Below are 22,294 nucleotides of genomic sequence, written 5' to 3'. Positions count from 1 at the left end.
TATAGTTTAAAAAAATAAAATTTAACACATTTTCTTGCTCAACAATTAGTGTCCTACGTGTGCTTTAATATTAACAATGATAAAGTCATAGGATATTTCAAAATATAAATATATGTGCCTTACCTAATTATATCTAAATTACTTCAGAACATATATATATTATTTTAAAAAGAAAATACATGAAAATATCTCATATACAGTCAATTACCGATGTCCAATTGTATTCCGCTATCAAATTTCGAGAATAACATGTGCCTCATTGCCCAGTATTTAATTAGAATCTGTTTATTTTGAAAAAAATGATGCGTTTTTTTTTGCACTGTGTTTCATTTGATTTGAGCTTGTATTTTTCTAAGTTGTAAAATTTGGATGATGATTCTAACACAAAATTATAAAAAAACTAAATTTATTTAATCATATTTATACAATTATACTTACACGTTTTATTATTCATAACTAATTTTAATTAAAAAAATTAATTTTTAATTTTAAAAATTATGAATCATAAAAAAATAAAAATAAAAATAAAAAATGCAAGTAAAAAATTATTCAAAAAATTTATCCACAAAATAGTCAAAATTTACAAAATTTAGTTGTCAATTAATTGAATTTTTACATTTTACCTAAGAGAGCAATAAGGAAACCAAATTTTTTAAAACTATTTTTAAATTTAAAATATAATATTGCTTACATCATTTTTGTAGTAGTAATTCTTTTGTTGAAAGGTTTCAGAGGTTAATATGGCTTTTTGACTGTTTTGTTTTTGTTTATATGATTCAGAGGGTTTTAAAAGGTTTTGGAGAATTGTAGTCTAAAATATAACAAATAATGTTTAAAATAATTATTAGGTAAAAATCTGTTTAAATTTAAAAATAAATTATACAGATATAATAGTACTGATGAGATACTATTGCATTATGATTTATTATTTAAAACATAAAACCAGATAAACTATACACTTATAAATGTAGTATTAATATAAACAAGCTGCATAACTAAATAACTCAAATACTAAAATATTAATTTTGTCTTAAACTATTAATATTTTATTTAAATTAAAATTGCTTTAATTTAGTTAAAAAGTACCTAACACCTATTGCTCTTAATTCTTCTATCACTAATCTAAATATTTTATTCATAATTAACTTAAAATTTGCGATGTAATCTGAAATTATGTTCTTTCTAACAGTTAAATATTTTATTAATAATTATAATTTTAATTATTTTAATAAATATTTTGGAAATATTATCATATTGGAATATTGTTTATGTATTATGGAGTCATAATAATTATTATATTTTGTAGAAATGTATTGCATTCAAATGTATAACCGTGGTATACGAGCATTATTGAGCTAGTTAAAAGTGTCAAGACCTAACAAGATACCAGTCTAGGACATAAAATATGACGTGCAGATTCTTCTTACAAGTTCCTATACACGGCGTAACAGATAGTCAATATAGGTACAGTACAGTATTGAATTAAAAATTATTGGATTATGGTCTATAGATATGAATATATTTTTTTACATAGTTTCTAATTGTTAAAAAAACAACGTTTTTATAAAAAAAATAATATTTTTAAATATTTTTTATCCTTATAATTTTTTAAGTTTTTTACTTTTTTGAATGACAATATAGATTTTTAATTTCATATTTCAAAGCAGAATAATTTTCTGAGTAATTCGATACATAAAAATCAGATTTAGGGTGAGTAGTTTATGAGTTATACGTATTTAAAGTTTAGCTGCGCGGAGTGGAGTGGTACGGGGTTACCCCGCAAAATGTTTGTCCACTACTCCGCTTGTCTAAACTTTGAATAAGTATAACTCATAAACTATTACTACTCACCCTAAATTCGATTTTTATATGTATATCAAAATACTCAAAAAATTATTCTGCTTTGGAATATGAAATTAAAAATCTATGTTGTCATTCAAAAAAGTAAAAAACTTAAAAAATTATAAGGATAAAAAATATTTAAAAATATAATTTTTTTATAAAAATGTTGTTTTTTAACAATTTGAAACTATGTAAAAAAATATTTTCAAAAACATGAATACTTTTGGAAATAATGAGTGTTGTTTGATAAAAGAATCACCCTGTATAATATTAATACTAGCTAATACTCCCGTGCACTTCGTTGACGTATACAATGCATCAGTGTTAAATTCGGTTATCTATAATGCTAATAACTAACTTAACGCATGTGGATAAATAATATTTTTGATTTTTTGATTTGGTGTACCTATATAGGCTATAGGTGATGTTTCCGACACATCAATATATCATTACATAGCTACATTTTGACTATTTAAGAAAGCAGTATTTTTTAAATATAATTTTTCTTTTTTCATGGAAACCTAAATTTCATTTTGGGACAAAAACCAACAACTCACAAAGTGTAAACTAAAAACAACGAAAAAGTTCTGTACTGTTATACTACATCAGCTATGCGCTAAATTACTAATTCCTATTCACTTGTATCAGTGGCGTATTTCCGGGGATATGGGGGATAGATCCTCCCCTTGGTATTTTTTTTACTAGTAAGTTTAATAACGTTGGTAAGTGTACCCCCCTCACCGTCGAGGAAATTATGTTTTCCAACTTATATCCCCCCCTGGACAAAATCCTAAATACGCCACTGACTTGTATAGACTATAGTCAGCGCATGCCGATATGATATAAATCAACACATCGTTCATTTAAATTTTAAATTTTATATATTCTACATGGATAGTAGGATTTGTCTCGTTCTTACACAGATATCCTCATAATATTTTTTCTAATATTTAATAATTTTAAACGGCCACAACCCTAAAGGAATTATTTGGTTCTTTAACGGACTCCTTCAAGTTCATTAGTACATCGATTACATCAATAGTGGTGTTTCAACATTAAGATTTTTATTTCTGCAAAGTTATAATTACCAATATAGTACAAGAATTATCTGAATGGACATTTATAATAAAAAATATTAAGTAATTTATTACAATTACAATCAAATTTAAGGTTAATGCAACAATATATGTATTGTAATAGTTATTATTATTGCCTTATATAGTATTCAGAGTATATAATCATTAATCATTATAGACTTTGGGAATTCATTAAGAAATGGATTGAAAACGTAACCAAATGCCATTTTTGGCCACCATCATAGGTAATCCATTTTGTAGCTTAAGCGGAACTTCAGTTTTTTCACATGGCAATACATAAAATGTCGTCAATATTTGTGACAAAACCATTTTCATTTCTAATTCAGCGAATCGTTTTCCTGTTAAACAATTTTAGTATAAATATTCATAAATTATATGCTATTCACCATAAATTTCAAATCATTATTAAATATTAATCTTAATAATAAAATGTACCTATGCAAAATCGCGGTCCGTCGCCAAACGGGAAGTAAGTACCAGATGATCGTTTCGCCTTTTCTTCCGGTGAAAACCTTTGCGGGTCAAAGGTATACGGATCGAGGTAATACTTTGGGTCGTGATGAATACTGTGAAAAGGAATCATGATCTTGGTTCCCTTTTCGATCACCAGCTTGCCGCCAGGTACGTGATATGTGTTCACAGCTTCTCTAAACAGCGCGTTTGTCACTGCGTACATACGTCCAGTTTCTAAAACGCACAATAAACAACGACCGTTTTATAAATTAGTATTTATTATAATGTATTATTTTTAAATATTAAATACAAATTGTAACTTACATTACCTATGAATTTATATATATCATTTTAAGAAACCTACCCAGCAAAAATGTATTTCTATCACAATAGACTGATGTTAAGTATGTTATTTATTTATTTTTTTTTTTAATATTTATTCTAATAGGTAGAGAAATATATGTTTAGACAGTTTCAACAGTTTATAAATATTATATGATCTCATTTTACTTACCTACCAAACATACAAGTTATTAGTCATGGCCTGCACGTAATGTATATATTATATATAGCAAATAAAATTCAATAATAAAATATATTTATTATATATATGATATACCTAATATTATTTAATAAAGTAAAAGTAGTATATAATAATGAATGATAAGTAATACCCAAAGTCTTAATGTATATTCGTATACCGATGAAATAAAACAATTTGACAATATTTATCTTAGTCCCATTCCTGTAGTTGTGCAATGTAGTCAATGTGAAATAAATTTATATTTATTTTAAGTAATTATATAGTGTCGTTGTATCATCGACGGCTTTAACTCGAAAAAGATTACTCGGGTCAAAATTAACAGATATAAAATACGTTTAGTTGGTATATAACATGCTGATATTCTATGATGTAACAATAACAATAATAATAAACTATTAATATTTATTAATATTTTAACGGGCAATATAGTTTATTGAAATACGACTAAAATAGTTAAAAGCAAACTCGGGTAAATTAATTAGTTAAATGGATCGGCGTGGTATATTACAATGTATAGCGTTTTAAGGTTTGACGGTGGGTTTCAGGGACGCGGGGACAATACGGTGTCACCCGGTCACTATAGATACATAAAAAAGACTGACTCGCAGCCGCTGCCGTTGTACGAGTCACTATAATGGGCCCGAGACACAGTGAGACCAGCAAACTGGCACACGTTACCCGTGGAACTTATAACGCGAATAATCAAAAATATAAAATAAAAATGATTGGTCGCTAAGAGTATAATGTATGTATGTGATGTGAAGTTGTCAAATATTTTTAAATAATTTTAATATTGCCTAAACAAATAAATATCAAATCATACATAATATTTATTTCCCATCAATAATCAATATTTTAGTTGAGATATCATATTTATAAAATAATTATTTTTATAGGTAGCATACCTAGTCAGGTACCTCGTTAAATAAGTTTACCACATGTATTATTGCGATATTGTGGGTTTTTTCAAATACTTATACTTAAAACAATAACAAATCCGGCCGAAATTGCCTATAACTTATACCTAATATTTTTTAGGCTCGTAATGTAAAATCAAATTAAATCCAATCGTTTGAGAAATAAACTCGTCTATATAATAAATAATTCATTCGATCATAATGTAATTTATTAAATAAAACTCTGATATTTACCTGCCAAAACCATATCGGTATAATGAAGATCCACCAAAAAATCATTGTTCAGTTTTCCGTGTTGTTCCAAATTTGAATTCATTTCGTCACGCATTTTGTCCTGGACGTGTTGGTTAAGTGCTAACTGATACAAACAGAAACTCAACGTGGAAGACACGGGTTCAAAACCGGCCAAAAACATCATGATCGCATTCGCAATAATATCCTCTTCTTTAAATTTATCTAAAATAGTATAGACACTATTTTAATAAATGGAAATTGGAGACACAAAATCTAATCCAATGAACAATATGTAACGATAGTGATTCGATAAAATAACAAAAATATTAATATTTATTTGATATTTTAGATTAAGGTATTATGGATACAGAATATAATTAACCGGATTTAATTACATTCGATTAAAATATATTGATAATTTATTATGATTTTTGTGTTATATAGAATAAAGCTATCAGATAAACGATAGTGATTGACTTTACTTTCATCAGTTGAATTAAGCACCAACTCTTTTCTCGCTTCTATTAAGCTCTGTGCAACGTCATGTCTGATTATGCCGTTTTCTTCCCTGTATTTGATGACCTCTCTGAATGCCGAAGTATAAAATGAAGTAGCTTCGGGTGAAATTTCGGAGATCCCCAAAAATTTCAATATTTTTGGTGATACCGTTTCGGTCAACAAGAACCGGAAGTTCATCTTCATTATTTTCCGGGCGTTCGACCGGAAATCAGAATCCTCGTTTTTGACTGTGTCCAGTTTCAAACCAAATGCACACGTCCCGATGACGTCTGTCGAGTACTTTCCCATGGTCTCCTTGACTTCGATCTGATTGTTTTCAATCATTTTATTCTTGATAAATCGCATCAGCTCATCGCTGCACGCCACTATCTGGTCGTGGGTGAGCTTCAGCTTGCCTGACGTGAACCCCGGGCTCAGTTTCTGTCTCATCGTCTTCCACTTAGACCCTTCCAGGAAGAATAACCCATTAGCAATTATATTTAACGCTGGATCCTTGTGGAAACCTCGATCCGGGAAGTACGAGAAATCCTTAATCAATATATTATTGATCAGCTCTGGATCTCTGATCATCAGGAACGGCGTCTTCATGTGATAAAAACCGCAGTATTTTTTGTCGGCAAACCGTTTATAGATTCCATCGATAGTGGCCAACTGATGTTCGATCAAAGTCAACATCTTCACCGTGTTGCCTACAAGCGGCCACGGTCGGTCATGGGGTATATTCAACTTTTGCCACTTGTCGTGCGTGTTGGTCGAATAATAGTAAAGAAACGCCGCGATGGCCACGATTGCACTGATAACGGATGTGTCGAACAAAAAACCGATCAGACAAGAAATCATGGTGACCGATTTTAAATTTAAAACGTCAATATAATGTACAACAATATCGCAATGAATTAATTTATTTCACTCGGAACCGTTTCCGCGTGAAAACTGCAACGTATAATGCGGTGCATAATAGCTCAAGCCGATTGTGTTATATGTTTATACTTATTTACAAATCTGCAGAGTTTACCGTGCACAAGTGGAATTTAAAGCATGTTTTTTATCTGCGTCACATTTTCGAGTGGAAGCTTGGAATAAGGAAATTATAATATGCATAATTAAATCTCGTTCAGTTCGTCAAGGCCGTCTACCTATATATTTTGAATATTATATACGCCCACACTTAACTTGGTACATGGGTAATTTATATATATATTTGTAAATATAAAATGTTACACCCATCATCATCATAATAAATCTTGTAAAATAACAAACTTGGCGTACCCCGTCAATCGGTGGATATTACACTAGTTTGATATAAAGGGATATTTTTGCAGGCCAGTCTGCACGGAATAACATTTTTGCGATTATAAATGATGACCATCGCCATACATCCATTATACTGCAATTAAGTGCAATTATAACTATCTGCAAAACACTATTACTGTTATTTGCTGACTGTGGTAAAATTTATACAATTATAAATTTGTATTGCAGTATTTTACAACGCATTAAAACTACTTAAAGTTATATAATATAATGCATTATTATTTTTAACATTGTATAAATAACTACCTATAATGTTTTTACATAAATACAAAATGTGTACAAAAATGTGGTGTGATTTTAGAATCAAACCAAACTTTATTTGAATAGAAAACTTTTGCTAATATATAACGAATGCCTACAGAAAGTTCAAATGTAAACAATTTGTAAATCGAACATCAATACATTTAGGTATTATTCAATTTCTTCATTTTAATGGGTAGACCGTAGACTTTTTAATTTTTAAATATTTTCAATGGTTTGTAACTGTCCCTGAAATTTTAGAAAAATGTAAAAATATTTCAATATTTTGTGAAAGTATTATGAAAAACGAAACTAGGTATATGCAATAAAATTTTAATTTTCACAAAGGTTACTCGTTTGCAGTTAAACTCTAAAATTGTACATATTTAACTTATGAGAAATATACTTCAAAAAAAAAAAACTATATTTTAAATTATCAAATCTAACTCCTTAAAGAAAAATCTTTACATGATACTGAGTATGAATGTAATTTATTATATTTATCTATATTTTATACATATAGGCATATAACAGCTAATATTTTTTTTTTTAGATTCTTGTACAGTATTATTTATTTTGTTAACTATTTATTCATCATTATTATTTCAAATTTAATAACTAAGTTTGAATAGTAAAACCATTATTTTTATCAATTAAAAAAAAATTAAGTAAGAAGCTATGATTTTAGAACGGACGCGTATTTGTATTATCAATAAATATAGAATGGTGTATTATAATTATAACGTATAACGACTATAACGTTCAGGTTATTTTTCTTCGTATTATTATTATTATATTTATATTTTTTACTACCATAGTTTATTTATTATTTTTTCGACAATTTGAAAATAGAAAACAGTCGATCCATCAATCTGAGCTCTTGGCAGTTATAGTAAAATAATTTTATTTTATAACATAATCAATCATTTCAATAAGTATATTAAATAACTTATATGATTATATTTATTTGAGATTTTTTATCCAGTAAAATAGTGTCGGGTTTTGATGCAATTAAATGTACCATAGGTAGTCGTCATATTTATTTTAAACTTTTTGTATCTATAAACATTAAGAACAAACATCTTAGAAATAATAATGACGCTAAAAGTAGAGATAATATATATGTTATATAAGAGACAAATTGACAACACTTAAAATAAATATTATTCTTGAACGCTATTCTAATAAATGTTATATAATATTAAAAAACAATAAAAATAAAAATAATAAAATAGGTTTGTGATAATAATTATAAAAATATGGTTAATCTAAAGATTTACTTTATTTGTCAATAAAGTTTACGAATAATTTAAAAATTAAAATTTTATATAGTTACATATATATAGGTATATCATATTGTATATGGTTAATACGATAAAAGTACGAATACCTGTAAAACCTAGAATAATCATACAATATGGTTAATTAATAAATTAATCCTGAATAATTTTTTAAGTTCATACTTAAATACTTTTACAAACAAGATTTGGTAAATCTTAAGATAAACAACTAACGATGGTGAAAGTCCAAAAATGTTTACCAATCATTTGTGATATTTTTTCCTTGCTTTATACAACACACCGCCGACGATTTGCGATAAAACGCTGCTATCGGATAGCAAACGTGGACGACTACGGTTTGAAACCGTCAGAGAGTACCTATATCTACTGAGTACTGACTATGTTTTTTGTCGCAAGACAATCCCGCTTCCAGTGGCCGCCTCTTCTGCAGCATCAAATCTTCGCTCACCTCGTGCTGTTTAGGTCTTCTCCATCATCTGATGTTCGCAGAGAAGTCATCTACACTTTTATTTTTAAAATTATGTACCGCGTTGAGTACTTTCTAAGATATATTTTCACCGAGCCATGTTTTTTCTTGTTATTAATAAAATTAAAAATTGTTTGCATAAAAAATATTTTTTTTCGTATTGCTGCATATATATAAATTATTACAAATTAAACGACTCATAAAATAAAAATAAATTAAATAAAACCGTTAAAATATATTAAAGAATCACATACTACCAGAGAGGTTAAACAGAAGAGACAGCAACCAATAATTTTAATAATTATAGGACTATCGATAACACTATAGTACTATACTGATAAGAAACCATCACGGAGAAGACTGAACCGAAGTGAAAAGGATTCAACCAAATATATCATGGAAAGTAGCAGCAGAAGAAAGGAATGGGTGGAGAAGAATTAACAAAATGGGTCTCGATAAATAAATAAATAAAAATTGATTAATAAATAATAAATATATTTATAATACGCTCGCATATTGCGTACAAGGCATTAAGTCTACAATGAATTTGAACTTCAATTTAGAACTAACAATTGACAAAGTGGTCAGTGTGACATCTTTTATCTCTATAGTCTAGTGATCTAGCTTCAACTTTCAGGTTTTTTTTTATTACCAGTGAATAGTCTAGGACCATGGTGATGGGCGTAATACTAATAGCACTATAGCAGATAATATATTATTAATATCACGAGAATAATACCTAATATAATCTCATAAAATTCGGTTTCCTAATTCCAATAATCAGTGATACACAATCCAGTAGACTAAGTGTATAATTAATTTTCTTTCAATTTAAGTATTATTACAATTTACCACCATAGGATTTTTAGTAACTTTTATTTTTCACTTTTTTAACTAAAACAACTGATTCCAAACATCAAATATCTGTTATAAGACTTATATTGATTAAAATTAAATTAAATGAGCGTACACAATCTTAAATATATTACAATTGTAAGAAAATGTTTTATTAATACACATAAACAAAACAAAAAAAAATATATATATATAAAAATGATAAAATACAATGGAAATAATATTAAAATACAATAATTATTCACAATTTTATACGACAATATTCATAATTATGTTTATGTTGACGAAAAAAAGCGGTCACTTCCTTTTATCACCTGTCCTATGCGTATAATGATAATGTTAAGAAAAAATGTTGGATCAAAATAGATTAGAAAATATAATACCGTAATAACTATATACCAAGTAGATAACAAAATAAATGTTTTTTTTTAATTTCCTCTTAGTATTTATATTATGAACATAATCTCAAGTAGCAAATAATCGTAATAATAATATAATATTACGAATATTAACACATTATCATACTTACACTTCAACTAATCAACAATTCACATTTAACTGTTTATGTTATTTTACAACTTTAATAATTAGTTATAAAAATTAAAAATTAAAAAGGATATCTTTTATGTCGTGATTCAGTTCGTTCAGACCATTCTTTCGGATGAGGAGATTTTTCCTATAAATAGGTTAAAAAATCACGTTAATTAAAATATTTTATTAAAATTATAATTGATTTAATAAAGATTTAAAATACTAACTCTACTAGACCGATGTTTATCACCCACTATGTCATCATGACGAATATCAGCTGATGATTTTACATCTATTAATAAAACAAATTTATATTTAACAGTAAAGTCCCCACACTCAATATAAGAAATGTACATTCAGTAGAAATAAATTTGTATTGTTGCTTTTACCTTAATGAATTGGTTTTATTATAATAAAAGCTATAACTAAAAATATTACCTAGAGTACTACAAAAAAAAATTATCAATATTTTTATTTTAAAGAACGGTGAAGCTTCAATTATATCCACATGTTAATTATCAAGTCCATCAATTATTAACCACATTACGAAATTGTTGAAAAAAAAAATCATTATTTAATTACTTGCATCCCCATTCCCCACGGTCCCAATTATTGTGGATATTTGATGGTCTACAACAAGTTATAACTGTAAAAAATATTACAATTTTAATATTAAAAATCAACAAAAGCTTTATAAATGTACTGGACAATATTATTATTTTTAAGTTTGATAATAGGACCATATTCACTTTAATATTAAAGCTAACAACACAAAATTGGTTCTACCAAATGGGAATTTTACAATTGGATTAAAAAGAGAAAACAAGACATTATAAATTCAAAATTTTAATATTTACATACGTTTTTCGTCTTCTTTGCGTCTCTTAAGTTCAGGTGTAGTTTCATCACGTCGTTCATGCTAAAATAAAAAAAATTATTATTTTACTTAAAGTAACTATACTAATGTTTTTTAATCAAATTATACATACTCGTTTACGGCTTAGTTTACGATCTTTACGAGTTTCCTTCAATGAAGCTGAATCAGTAGATTGTGATTTTTTAATCTTCTTATCTTTTTTCTCTATCAAAGCTGATCCGTTTGTCTCAGATTTAATGTCGGGATTATGCTTCATGAGTTGCTGTGAGTTAAAAAGGATAACGAAAATGCAAACCAAAAATAACAAAATATAAAAAAAGATACCAAATTACCAAAGTATATAAGCTATAGATAACAATTTCTTTTCTTTTTTTTCTCCAAAAACACAAAAACAATAACCAAATGTTATTTATTTAAAGGGACTGAATAACAATATTTAATTTACTAATGCAGATGATAAATAAGTGTAAATAAAAGACAAGGTTGTTCTTCAATCTTCGTCAAAAGTAGGTATTCAGCTACAACAGCTATTCATTGTTCCATTGTGTTTGAATGAACCAATTTCAATACATATTCGAAAATTTCAGTAATAATTGTAGTAACAACAAATTATTGAGGAAACATCATTCAGGTGACACTCAAAACACCATAAATTAAAGCTGCTTGAGCAATTTGTTTGAGAGATGAGACTACTTATTATTTGTTTTGTAAATATCAAGAGGAATGGAATTGTGATTATGTTGGCTCCATACTTCAGTTCTTACCTTCGTAATTGGACTGGTATCCATTTTTTTTCGTTTTATATCTGAAATAAAATAAAACCATTTAATTTTAAAACAACACAATTCAATGTATATAGTACACATACATTTTAATATTTTATGTTTATAAATTATAAACAAATTACATAATATGAAACTTTTGTATCTATAATATTAAGATAAGAATAAAAAAACTTTTTTTTAAAGCTATACCCTATGGCCTATAATGTAGAAATAATTAATTAATCTTGGTGATTCTTACGAATTATCTAAATTACAATCAGGGATGTATAATAAATAATGTCTTGAGTAAATGCCATATTTTTTAAAATGTATCACATAAAAAATGTTATCGTTATCCTTGACACTTGGTAAATTTCTATACCATAAATAAAACATTCTTATCACTTTTTTACTTAATTTAAAATATCTTAAAAATATAAAACCCATAAATATGTTGAAAATTATTTGAAAATTCTATTGTTAAGATACACAATATATTACAATACATTATAAATACTTTATTTAACTATATTTTTTTTTTAACTTTTTTGGATCTTGTAAAGTCAGCAGATCTATGACACACTAGTCATCATTTTACAAAGACTTCCAAAAATGCAATGGGGAAGTCTATTTATTTTAACAAACATTACATATAACAGCAAATCTATTTTAAATATTTAAGTACACATTATTGTCATATATTTTACACATATTACTGAGCACTATAGCCTATTTATAGCTTATTTATGTATGGTTGTTAGTTGACCACAGGTAACCACCCCAATTGTAGAATATAAATAGTACTATCAAAAACAGTCATGACCAGTCATGAATAACAATTATATTATAATTATACTTGATTATAATACAATCTTAGATTATGTGAGTATATGATCTGATTAATGATATTTAATTGTGAAATATTATTTTTAATATTATACAATAGAATTTAAAAATATAATAAATAATTAATATATATATAAAAACATTTTTAAAAACAATAAAATAATATACCCATTGTCATTTGCCACCATTCAAGGTATATACTCAACATTAATTACCCACCATATACTATATTTTGTCACGTATATGCATTTCTTTATAAATATAATTATGAGTATTCAGTATATACTATATACTCCTCTATACGCTCCAATACACCTCAAATTACAATTAAAAGTTTAAACCTATATAAATGATTTAAAACAACAAAAAATAATAGTATCACAAGGTTAACAAAATCAATTCAAAAAAATAAAAACGACTAATATTTTTTTAATTTATTGGGTGTATGCATTAACCCATATTGAATAACAATTTGAAAAATTTACCATATTAAAATTAAATAGACTGACCATAAGTTTTAATCTTTAAAACATTTTTGACATTTACTATTTAATAATAAATTTAACTTTTATGTATGTTTTTAAAGTAAGCTAGTACAACCTAACCAAAGTATAATTACTTCAAGTGTTTAAAATTATTTGTATTATTAAACTTTATCCCTTACCTTTTTCTTCAGCAGTGTGAGAACCATTACTTGCCACGTCTACAACAGAAACAGATATTTGTGCTGAATTAATCCTCGGGATCTGAACTTTACTATGACTATTGGCAGGTTGACCACCTGGACTAGCGGTAAGTACTTGTGCTTTGGTCACATCATTCTAATTGATTATATAAACACCAAAAAATCATAAACTTTACTATAAATATAATGAATTCTAAAATAGTAAAAATTATAAACTTGCATAAGAATCTTTTACTCTGTCAATATTATCATCTCTTTGTCGTTTATCTCTTTTCTTTTCATTTGATTCATCAGATTTTTCTTCTTTCAATATATCTGTGATATTCTCTTGAACTACAACTTTTTCACTGAAGAAATGTTAAAAATAAAAAAAATTACGATTTCAATTTTAAGAAATTTAAGATTTTAAGACTTACTTGATTTTTTCATTGTTAGGGATTTTGATGGGCCGTTTGTCTGTTTTCACTTTGTTATCAATAATCTTCTTTTCAGCTTCAACCCATTCTACGACATAAATGTTATATAAACAGATATAAAATACTATAAAATGAAAATTTGTAAATTTTATATTTACCTGTTGATGATGTTCCATTAATAACTTTAATAACAGGCAGTGGTGGAGTTTTGGCTTCAGGAACTGTATCTTCATCTTTCTTCTTAATAGATTGATTATTTTTTGTAACATCAGACTTATTATCAACAATGTTTTTTATTTGACTTACCTGTAAAAATTAATTACATTTTAATACACAATTCATCAATTCATATAAGTTGAAAAAATAATTATACCTTTTCGTGGACTAGATGGAAATCACTGTCCTTAAGAAATTGACTAGCTCTACCTTTGAGTAGTCCACAATAAGACGTTGCTAAAGTGTAGAGATCTTGTCGTTTATCCTTTTCGTCCTCTCTTACCTTTTCTACCTTTTTTTCAATTAATGTGGCTAATTTTGCCAAAACCGGAAAATGATTAACAATTTTAATGAGAATAATCAATGAGTTACGAATTTGCACATAATCCTTAGACTCTAAACAAACCATCATGGCCTAATAGACAAAACAAGTATTTTATATAAATTAATTTAGTATACATTTTAAATAATTGTTTTTATTAAACTTAACTTACTTTAGTAATCTTGTAATGCCATTTATGACAGACATGTCTGAAGTTTTCATATCCTACATGATCATTACTAGATTGAACAAATTGATCACTATTCTTACATTTAGTCACAAAACCAGGATAAGTAGCACATTCTTTTTCAAATATATCTTTGGTTGAATGCCAGCGAGTAACATTTTTTAACATTTCATTAAGAAATATACCATAACGATGTGCTTCATTTTCTGTGCATAATGTTACTGAATATGTTATATCACAAAACAACTAAAAAAAAAAATTTTAATTTTACTTAAATAGTTTATTAGTTTATATTAATATAAGTTTTAAATACTTAATATGCACATACTCTATCATAACATAAAAGAGTTGAAAAATTAGCAGTTTTCAATGAATGTAATGTTTGAACAAATTTAGCACAATACATAGCATCTGTATGGGTAAAAATACATCGAGGAAATAAACATAACTGTAAAAACTGTGTAATAGTCTCATTTTTAGCTGCTTTAGCTGATCGAGATAAAAACCAGGAATCTTTTTCCTGAAAATATATTAACATATATTTTAGATAAAAACAATTAAGTATAAATAAAAAATATTTTTACCTGATTCAACATATAAAATATTTTTTCAACATGCTCTTGTTGTTTCTTTTTTTCATCATTCAATTTAGCAATAGTAATTCCTAATCGTTCTTGTTCTTTTTTTACTTTAGTACTCTATAATGATATAAAATATAATATTTAAATTTATAATTGCACAAAATTAACATAATTAAAATGTAATTTAATTTATAGTTATAAGTAAAATAATTAGGAGTAGGTCAACACTATCCTTTTCACTGGTCACCAACATACATCAAAAACTAAACACATTAATATGAATATACACAGATGGCACTTTGATAGTAAAGTAGATTAAATAAGTTTTTAATCAATTTGTTGTTACAAAATAATAGAAAAATAAGAACAACTGATAGATTTAGAAAATAAGCAAAATGACAAATAAAATAAATGTAGAGACCTCTCAATGATAACATTTTTAATTATGTTAGTAGATACTACAGCTTCTTGAGTCTTATTTGGATTGCCTGGAATTGTGACAAATAATAATTCTGAGATAAAGTAATTTTTATGAAGATCTAGTTTAATATTGAATTTTGGCTATTTCAAAAACGTACGGTATTTTCAGATCAGTGAAGAGTATAGTTTGAAACATAAATTGGGGTTTTAAATATGCATTCACATAGGACTTAAGAATGAAATTTGTTTAATGTGGTTGATTTTAAATATATTGGCTTACCCCATAATTGAATAGGTACCGTCATACGAGTCTAAGCAAAAGTTAGTACAGAAGGAGTTTATTAGGGAGTTTTATGTTCTCAGAAGTCTAAAGTGATCAGAGGAATTAAAAACAGTAATTTAGTGTATGAGTATCTATAGTCGACGATCAATAAAGATTCTGAGATAGCATAAATATTGGGCAGGAAAAAGCAGTTGATTATTGAGGTAAAGAATTGGGTTAATTCTACAGCAAAGGATTAAAATACAGTAAATGGATTTGGTTTTGTACAATTTAATTCCAAATGTTTTGTACTATGTTTGAAAGATGTGTAAATGGTCTTCTATGCAAAAAGAAGTCACAATCTGGGCTATTTGTTAATATAGCTGTGTCGTCTGCAATGTCGTCAAATAAAAGAGCAATTATAACCCTATAACCAACTTTTATTTCTATTGCGAGGTAAGGAAAAGTCTATAAATACAGCAGAGAATTGATTTCTGAGGTATGATTTAAGAATTAGATAATAGTGGCTAGGGAAGAAAATAAGAAAACTGTTGCAGCAACACGTGATATGGATGGTCATAGGAGAGATTTCAAGAACTAAATGAAAAAAATATGCACGGTATAGAATTTGAAACTGTGATTCTATCCGTTACCGCGGTCTTATCATTTAACCCAAAAATTCTCATATCTGGGCCAGAACAACAGTAAATACAGATGAGGAGAGAATACAAAAACTGAGGCTGTATCAAAACTAAAAGTAAATCTCATGTGTCATTTTATAAGGATTAGAAATGGGTTTTCATCAAAGAACTAAATTAATGGTAGATTGACATTATAAGTATAATTATAATATGACTCAGTAGCTAGCTAAGTCTCCATCTTGTAACAATAAATTAATGTAAATATTCAATATAAAGCTCGATAATTATCTTTAACAATCAACCCTTAACAATGAACTATTTATTTATAAAATATACATATATATATATATATTATATTTATGCTGTAAAAATATAAAATTATTTAAATAAAATTATTTATAAAACATTCCTAATTTTGATATCATTCAATAATTTATATTAAAATAGATTAAGAAAAAAATCAGCTTTAATGCAAAGATTACCCAATTGTTAAATTATTACATAATACAATGTTTCTTTAACAACATACTAATGTATAAAACTAGTTTCCAAGTCTAATAATTATCTCTAATTAAATGAAATACTTTTTCAGTTAACATTAAATATTATATAAAATGTATAATTTAAATAAGACTCACTGCTTGTTTTGAATCTCCCATCGCTGAAGACTGAGCTTTAAGTTTATTTATTTCTCGTTTGTAGGCTTCATTTGGAACACATAAGTCATATAAAGTCAATGACCAAAATGTGACTAAAAATCCAGGCGATACATCTTCCCACACTTTTTCAGGATGGAGCGGAACAACAGATTTAACAATAGATGACATCACTTCTTTATGAGCTTCTGCATACTTTGTTTGCCTAACAGCTAATGATTTTTTGGCATTAGGATCAGCTTTGCGCAAAGCATCAAAACGAGTCTATAATAGATTATAAATAAATTACTATTCTTTTAGATTAAAGTAAAAAAAAACTAATAATAATAATACTTACATTAATGGAATGATTAAACATAGGCCTAGCTAAAAAAAATGCTACATCCATATGAACATGATGTTGATCAAGTAAATCATGTACTGATGGCAAATGATTGATATATTCCTCCATTGAAAATGTAGACCCCAAAAATGTACCATATTGAACCAATGTATCTTGGCACTATTAAGATAATTTCATTGTTATTTTTATAACATATTTATTTATATTCAAAAACAAAAATAGTTGAATAAGCAGTATATTTCTAAAATATAATATTTCAGTAATAGTTTTATAGAGAAGGGAATTGAATAAATTGATTAAACCTTTTTTCACTTTTACAATACCATATTTATAATTATGAATACATTTTGGCTAGCATTTTAGCTAACCAAAATATGTTATCACCCAGTATTTACTGTGTAAATATTTAATCAAAAACTATCAACTTGAATTATTATATCCAGATTTTAATATTTTAGTAAGTGAATTGATTAATTAATTGATATCATAACACAAAAGATGTAGAGTATGTTCTGAAGATTAAACATTATAGTAACGTTCTTTTTCAATGAATATAATCTTCTCTCAAAAACAGATTTGCCACAGATAAGACCCCCAGTTCGCAGACAAGTTTATAAATATTTTATTTACTTAATTAATAATTATCATACTTGATCATAGAGCTGTCCAGCTAGTTTGATATGAATAGATTCATGTTCTTTATAAATAACACTATGCCTCTGTTGAGCAATTAACAGACATAAAGCAACAGCCAAATTATTATCTAATAATGATTCTTTCAGTCTAATAGAAGATTTCTTGGTATTTCTAATCTGATTGTAATAACCAGCCTAAAATAGTAAAACAAGAATTAAGTTTTAGTTACAAATAAAATTTATTTACCATAAATAAGGTTTTCTTACCTCAGTTTTTAAATAATCGCCACCAGACATAGCTTCAATTTGATCAGGCGTTATTTGTTCCATAACTTCAACACCAGCCATTCTCAACACAATCTCTTTAAGTATAAGAAGATCCAAACTATAGAAATTTAGATTAATAAGTAAATTATTTTAATAATCACCAGTTTTGTATTATAATATTTATACCTATTTTCTGTTTTTAATTGATTTGCTACGTATTGAAGAATCCCTGTAAGTTCTACGGGATGCTTTTTAAAAATGGCACCACAAAATGATGCTGTACTTTGAAGCCATACTGAAATGGAAGTACCATCATGCTTCACTCGATCTTGGCCACTTTTGCCTAATGTTTCCACAATACAATATCCAAGAACATCAAATGATAAACTTGTCATGTACTTTAAGCATTCAACCACAATGCTAGCCAAATTATCAAATACTTGAATTTGTCCCAGTATCTAAAAAAATAAAAATAATGATAATATCCAACATAAACTTTTGTTCAACCACAATAAATATTATCCAAATAATATTAAATTCAGTATTTACATAATCAAATAAATAGCCAGGTGCATAATGTGATATTTTTCCAATAACACGACTAGATGGTTTGGTATTATCTTTACAAAGACGTTTCATTACAGATCTAGCTTTTTTCTGTACATCAACTTTCTTTGTTAATAATTTTGGATGATATTTATGTGTATCATTTTTCCAACTGTTATAAAGTGCATACCTATTTTTAATAAATAAATAAATACATTATAATGTAAAACCAAATAAAACTAATAATTATTGATATAAAAAAGTACAATTTCCAATTAATTTTACAAATTGCTAGTACCTGCAGTGGTAAGGATAAAGTTGTAATAAAGTCCACAAATGCTCTGAAATACTACTACCTTCTGCTAATGAAAGAGTAGGTAATAAAACACGGTCCAATAATGACAAAGTGTCAAAGTAAAAACCATTTTCAGACGGAATATAATCTTTATTTTTAATTCCTTCCTAAATTATAGATAAATTAAAACTAATGTATTTACTTGTTTTAAATATTTACTAATATTTTAATCATAAATATACAATTTATAAATACTTACATTAGTTAATGCTTCTCTAACAATTCTGATAATTTTAAACATAAGAACAGGATCACGGTGTAGTCCAGGACCTAATGTTATTAACATAGGTAAAACTACATCATGAAATTCTTCTAGAGTTAATACATGTTTAAGAGAACGGGAATTTAATTGAACATCAGTTGAATGTTTTACAGCTTTTGAATGAAGATTAAAAACTCTAAAAAAAAATGAACAACAGATAACAATAAGCAAATTGTATATCAAATTTAAACACTTACTGATTATAAACAGGTTTAATGACTTGATTTATAAGGGAACAAAGTGCATCACCAATAGGAGGATATTCTACAGCATAGTATTCTGGAAATCTTTTAATTAATACCTGAGCAGTATTCCAATCTCCAATTTCTAACATAGCTTCACATAAACAAAATTTTTGATTTTCTTCGGGCTAAAATCGTAAAACTAAAATGTAACAAAGATAATAATTTAAAATAATTAAAACATACTCTAGGCTGAGTATTTTCATCGTTGGTTTCAGATTCTGATGCTTTTGTTATAATCATACTTGAAGCTTTTCTCAAATAATCTTGTCCATTTTTAATATCTTTTTCCCAATTTGTTTTAATATCATTATCATCAGGAGTTAACTAAAAACCAAAAATTGATGATACATAATTAAAAGTACTATAATATAACCATAGTTTAATTTACCCAAGGATAAATATTATCCAGTCCAATTAAATCAAATTGAATTAAAAATGCAATCAATCTGTAAGATGAGCGAGTTAAATTATTCACTTGTCGTAATTTAAACGCTAATACTTCAGTCAGTCTTTGTGAATCAGGCATATAATCATGTAGTAATGGAATAAAAAAATTTTCAGCTTTATTATCTGTGTGGTGTTCAAATGAATCTAAAATTATATCTAACACACGATTTGGATCCAAGTTGAAACATCCAATCAATGATTTAATAATTTCAACCATGACTTTAGGATCCATATTATCAGAATTTAATTCTGTGACTAATTTAGAATAGCCTTCAGATTCTTCACGAAATAAATTATATTTTCGCTGTTTATAACTAAAAAAAAAGAGAGTAAAATTAATAAATAAGTCCATACATACTAAATAAATTTAATAAGAAAAAAATTAGAACTTACAAAAGTTTAGTTTTGATTTTAATAAATTTTGTAGAAAAAATATTATTTAATAACTTTATGTCTTTTAATGAGTCAATTTCTAACCGTTCTTTCAGTAATTTGTCAGTCAATAACTATAAAAAAAAGACAGATGTTTTATTGAAAAAATTATTAAAAATTAACTAAAAATGTATACTAACCTTTTGTGATTCTTTGACAAAATTTCCAAAATATTCTCTTTCTGATCCTCCATTATCTGAAAGGGCTGTATCAGTATCTAAGTAATTAAAGACATCCATTACCACAGAAGCTATTTCTGCATTGGAACACTAAAAACATAAATTTGAATTATCAATAACAAATTAATTTCTTATAAAATAATCTTAAACATAATATTACCAAGCTATAATTTATAAATAAAAAAATATTAAAATATTAATGTATAAGAAAAATTTAATTAGGACACACAAATACTTATAATTAATGGTAAAAGTTGAGGGAAGACTAAAAACAATGTATACTTACTAAATCACTTAAAATAGATAAACCAATGTTTGTTTTAATTTTTCCTTTAATACACGCTATTAATAAAGAAAGAATAGCTTTGGCCAAATCTGAAAACAATAAATTACAACATTAAAAATAAAAATTAATGAGTTTAAAATGTATACTTTGAACCTAATTAGGTAATTAAACAAAGAACCCAGATGTTTTTGAATAATTTAGTACAAAGATATACTTTAATATAAAACTAAAGTTGAAATACTTTGTTGATCAACATACCAGTAGGATTGCCATTGGATGTGATTGTTAATGAATATTCTGATTTAGAACTTTTAACAAATTCATGACATTTTGTCAAACTAAAACAAAGTAAAATTTAAAAACAAATTAATTTTGAAACCACTTAACTTTATAAACACGAAAAAATACGTACAATTCAGTTTTTTCGGTTAAACCCCAACCTTCGTACATGTCCATCTTTATGTGTTAAAATTTTAATTTCGAATCAAACGAAGTACCTAGAACGGAAACACTTCGATACTCACCATTTTAATTGAAATGTAAAATATAAAAGACCGAAATGAATTAAAATTCAAAATGTATAGGAAATGCAACAAAATTATAATTTTATCATTTATAGTAGAAAGATAAAACAATGAAATACAAGGAAAACAAACCTTATGCTAATAATCGTGGCGGAAAAAACAAAACAGTGATTTTCATCACGCGGTTTGATAATCAATTCAAGGAGGTTGTAATTTAACGTGTTTTTTAACGGGCTTAGTGGAAATTGGAATTGGTCATAGATAATAAAGATATCTTTATTATCTATGGAATTGGTACAGTTTGGCTTTGAGATAACAGGCAGATTTCTGTTATTTTTATTGTTTTTAAGTAAATAAGTACAATCCTTAGATCATATAGTATATGATCTAAGGTACAATCTATAAAAAAAGATAATTTAGGTAATATTATCTGTGATATTATAATATTAATTTACATTCTTAAGACTTAATTCCGAATTCGTGTTTTTAAATTTAATAACGCTATTGTCAAGAGTGTCAAGGCACAACGATAGTCAAAGTGGATAAAATATAATATACAATCTTCTAAATATTTTGTTTTTTGAATT

At 26.5% G+C, this 22,294-nt stretch overlaps 2 protein-coding genes across 5 annotated transcripts; both read right to left on the bottom strand.

Moving 5' to 3' along the window:
- Positions 1-2,884: 2,884 nt before the first annotated feature.
- On the bottom strand, positions 2,885-6,665 carry LOC114121318 (cytochrome P450 6a2). The gene is made up of 4 exons (XM_027983587.2): positions 5,570-6,665; positions 5,088-5,309; positions 3,375-3,626; positions 2,885-3,277 (listed from the first exon to the last, which is right to left on the bottom strand). Exons 1-4 carry the CDS (start codon positions 6,444-6,446, stop codon positions 3,111-3,113), a joined length of 1,518 nt encoding a protein of 505 aa, XP_027839388.2. The 5' UTR covers positions 6,447-6,665; the 3' UTR covers positions 2,885-3,110.
- Positions 6,666-9,903: 3,238 nt separating this feature from the next.
- Positions 9,904-21,807, bottom strand: LOC114121305 (THO complex subunit 2). 4 transcript variants are annotated; one of them, XM_027983568.2, is made up of 30 exons: positions 21,596-21,805; positions 21,442-21,521; positions 21,184-21,272; positions 20,859-20,987; positions 20,680-20,792; positions 20,228-20,600; positions 20,023-20,163; positions 19,792-19,964; positions 19,532-19,730; positions 19,276-19,439; positions 18,981-19,167; positions 18,618-18,889; positions 18,432-18,549; positions 18,180-18,359; positions 17,524-17,688; positions 17,169-17,450; positions 15,211-15,324; positions 14,955-15,146; positions 14,612-14,872; positions 14,275-14,532; positions 14,060-14,207; positions 13,902-13,989; positions 13,706-13,832; positions 13,465-13,621; positions 11,955-11,995; positions 11,303-11,452; positions 11,175-11,232; positions 10,541-10,605; positions 10,403-10,458; positions 9,904-10,107 (listed from the first exon to the last, which is right to left on the bottom strand). In XM_027983568.2, the coding sequence occupies exons 1-30, from the start codon at positions 21,637-21,639 to the stop codon at positions 10,080-10,082; spliced, it is 4,452 nt and encodes a 1,483-aa protein (XP_027839369.1). In that variant the 5' UTR covers positions 21,640-21,805; the 3' UTR covers positions 9,904-10,079. The 4 variants fall into 4 exon arrangements, with proteins under 4 accessions (XP_027839369.1, XP_027839370.1, XP_027839371.1 ...); XM_027983569.2 differs by having other exon boundaries at positions 13,721-13,832; XM_027983570.2 differs by having other exon boundaries at positions 14,060-14,141.
- Positions 21,808-22,294: the final 487 nt, after the last annotated feature.

The sequence above is a fragment of the Aphis gossypii genome, chromosome 1 (genome assembly GCF_020184175.1).
Source record: "Aphis gossypii isolate Hap1 chromosome 1, ASM2018417v2, whole genome shotgun sequence".
In the NCBI taxonomy this organism is placed as follows: Eukaryota; Metazoa; Arthropoda; class Insecta; order Hemiptera; family Aphididae; genus Aphis; species Aphis gossypii.
This window is presented reverse-complemented; position numbering and strand designations above follow the sequence as displayed.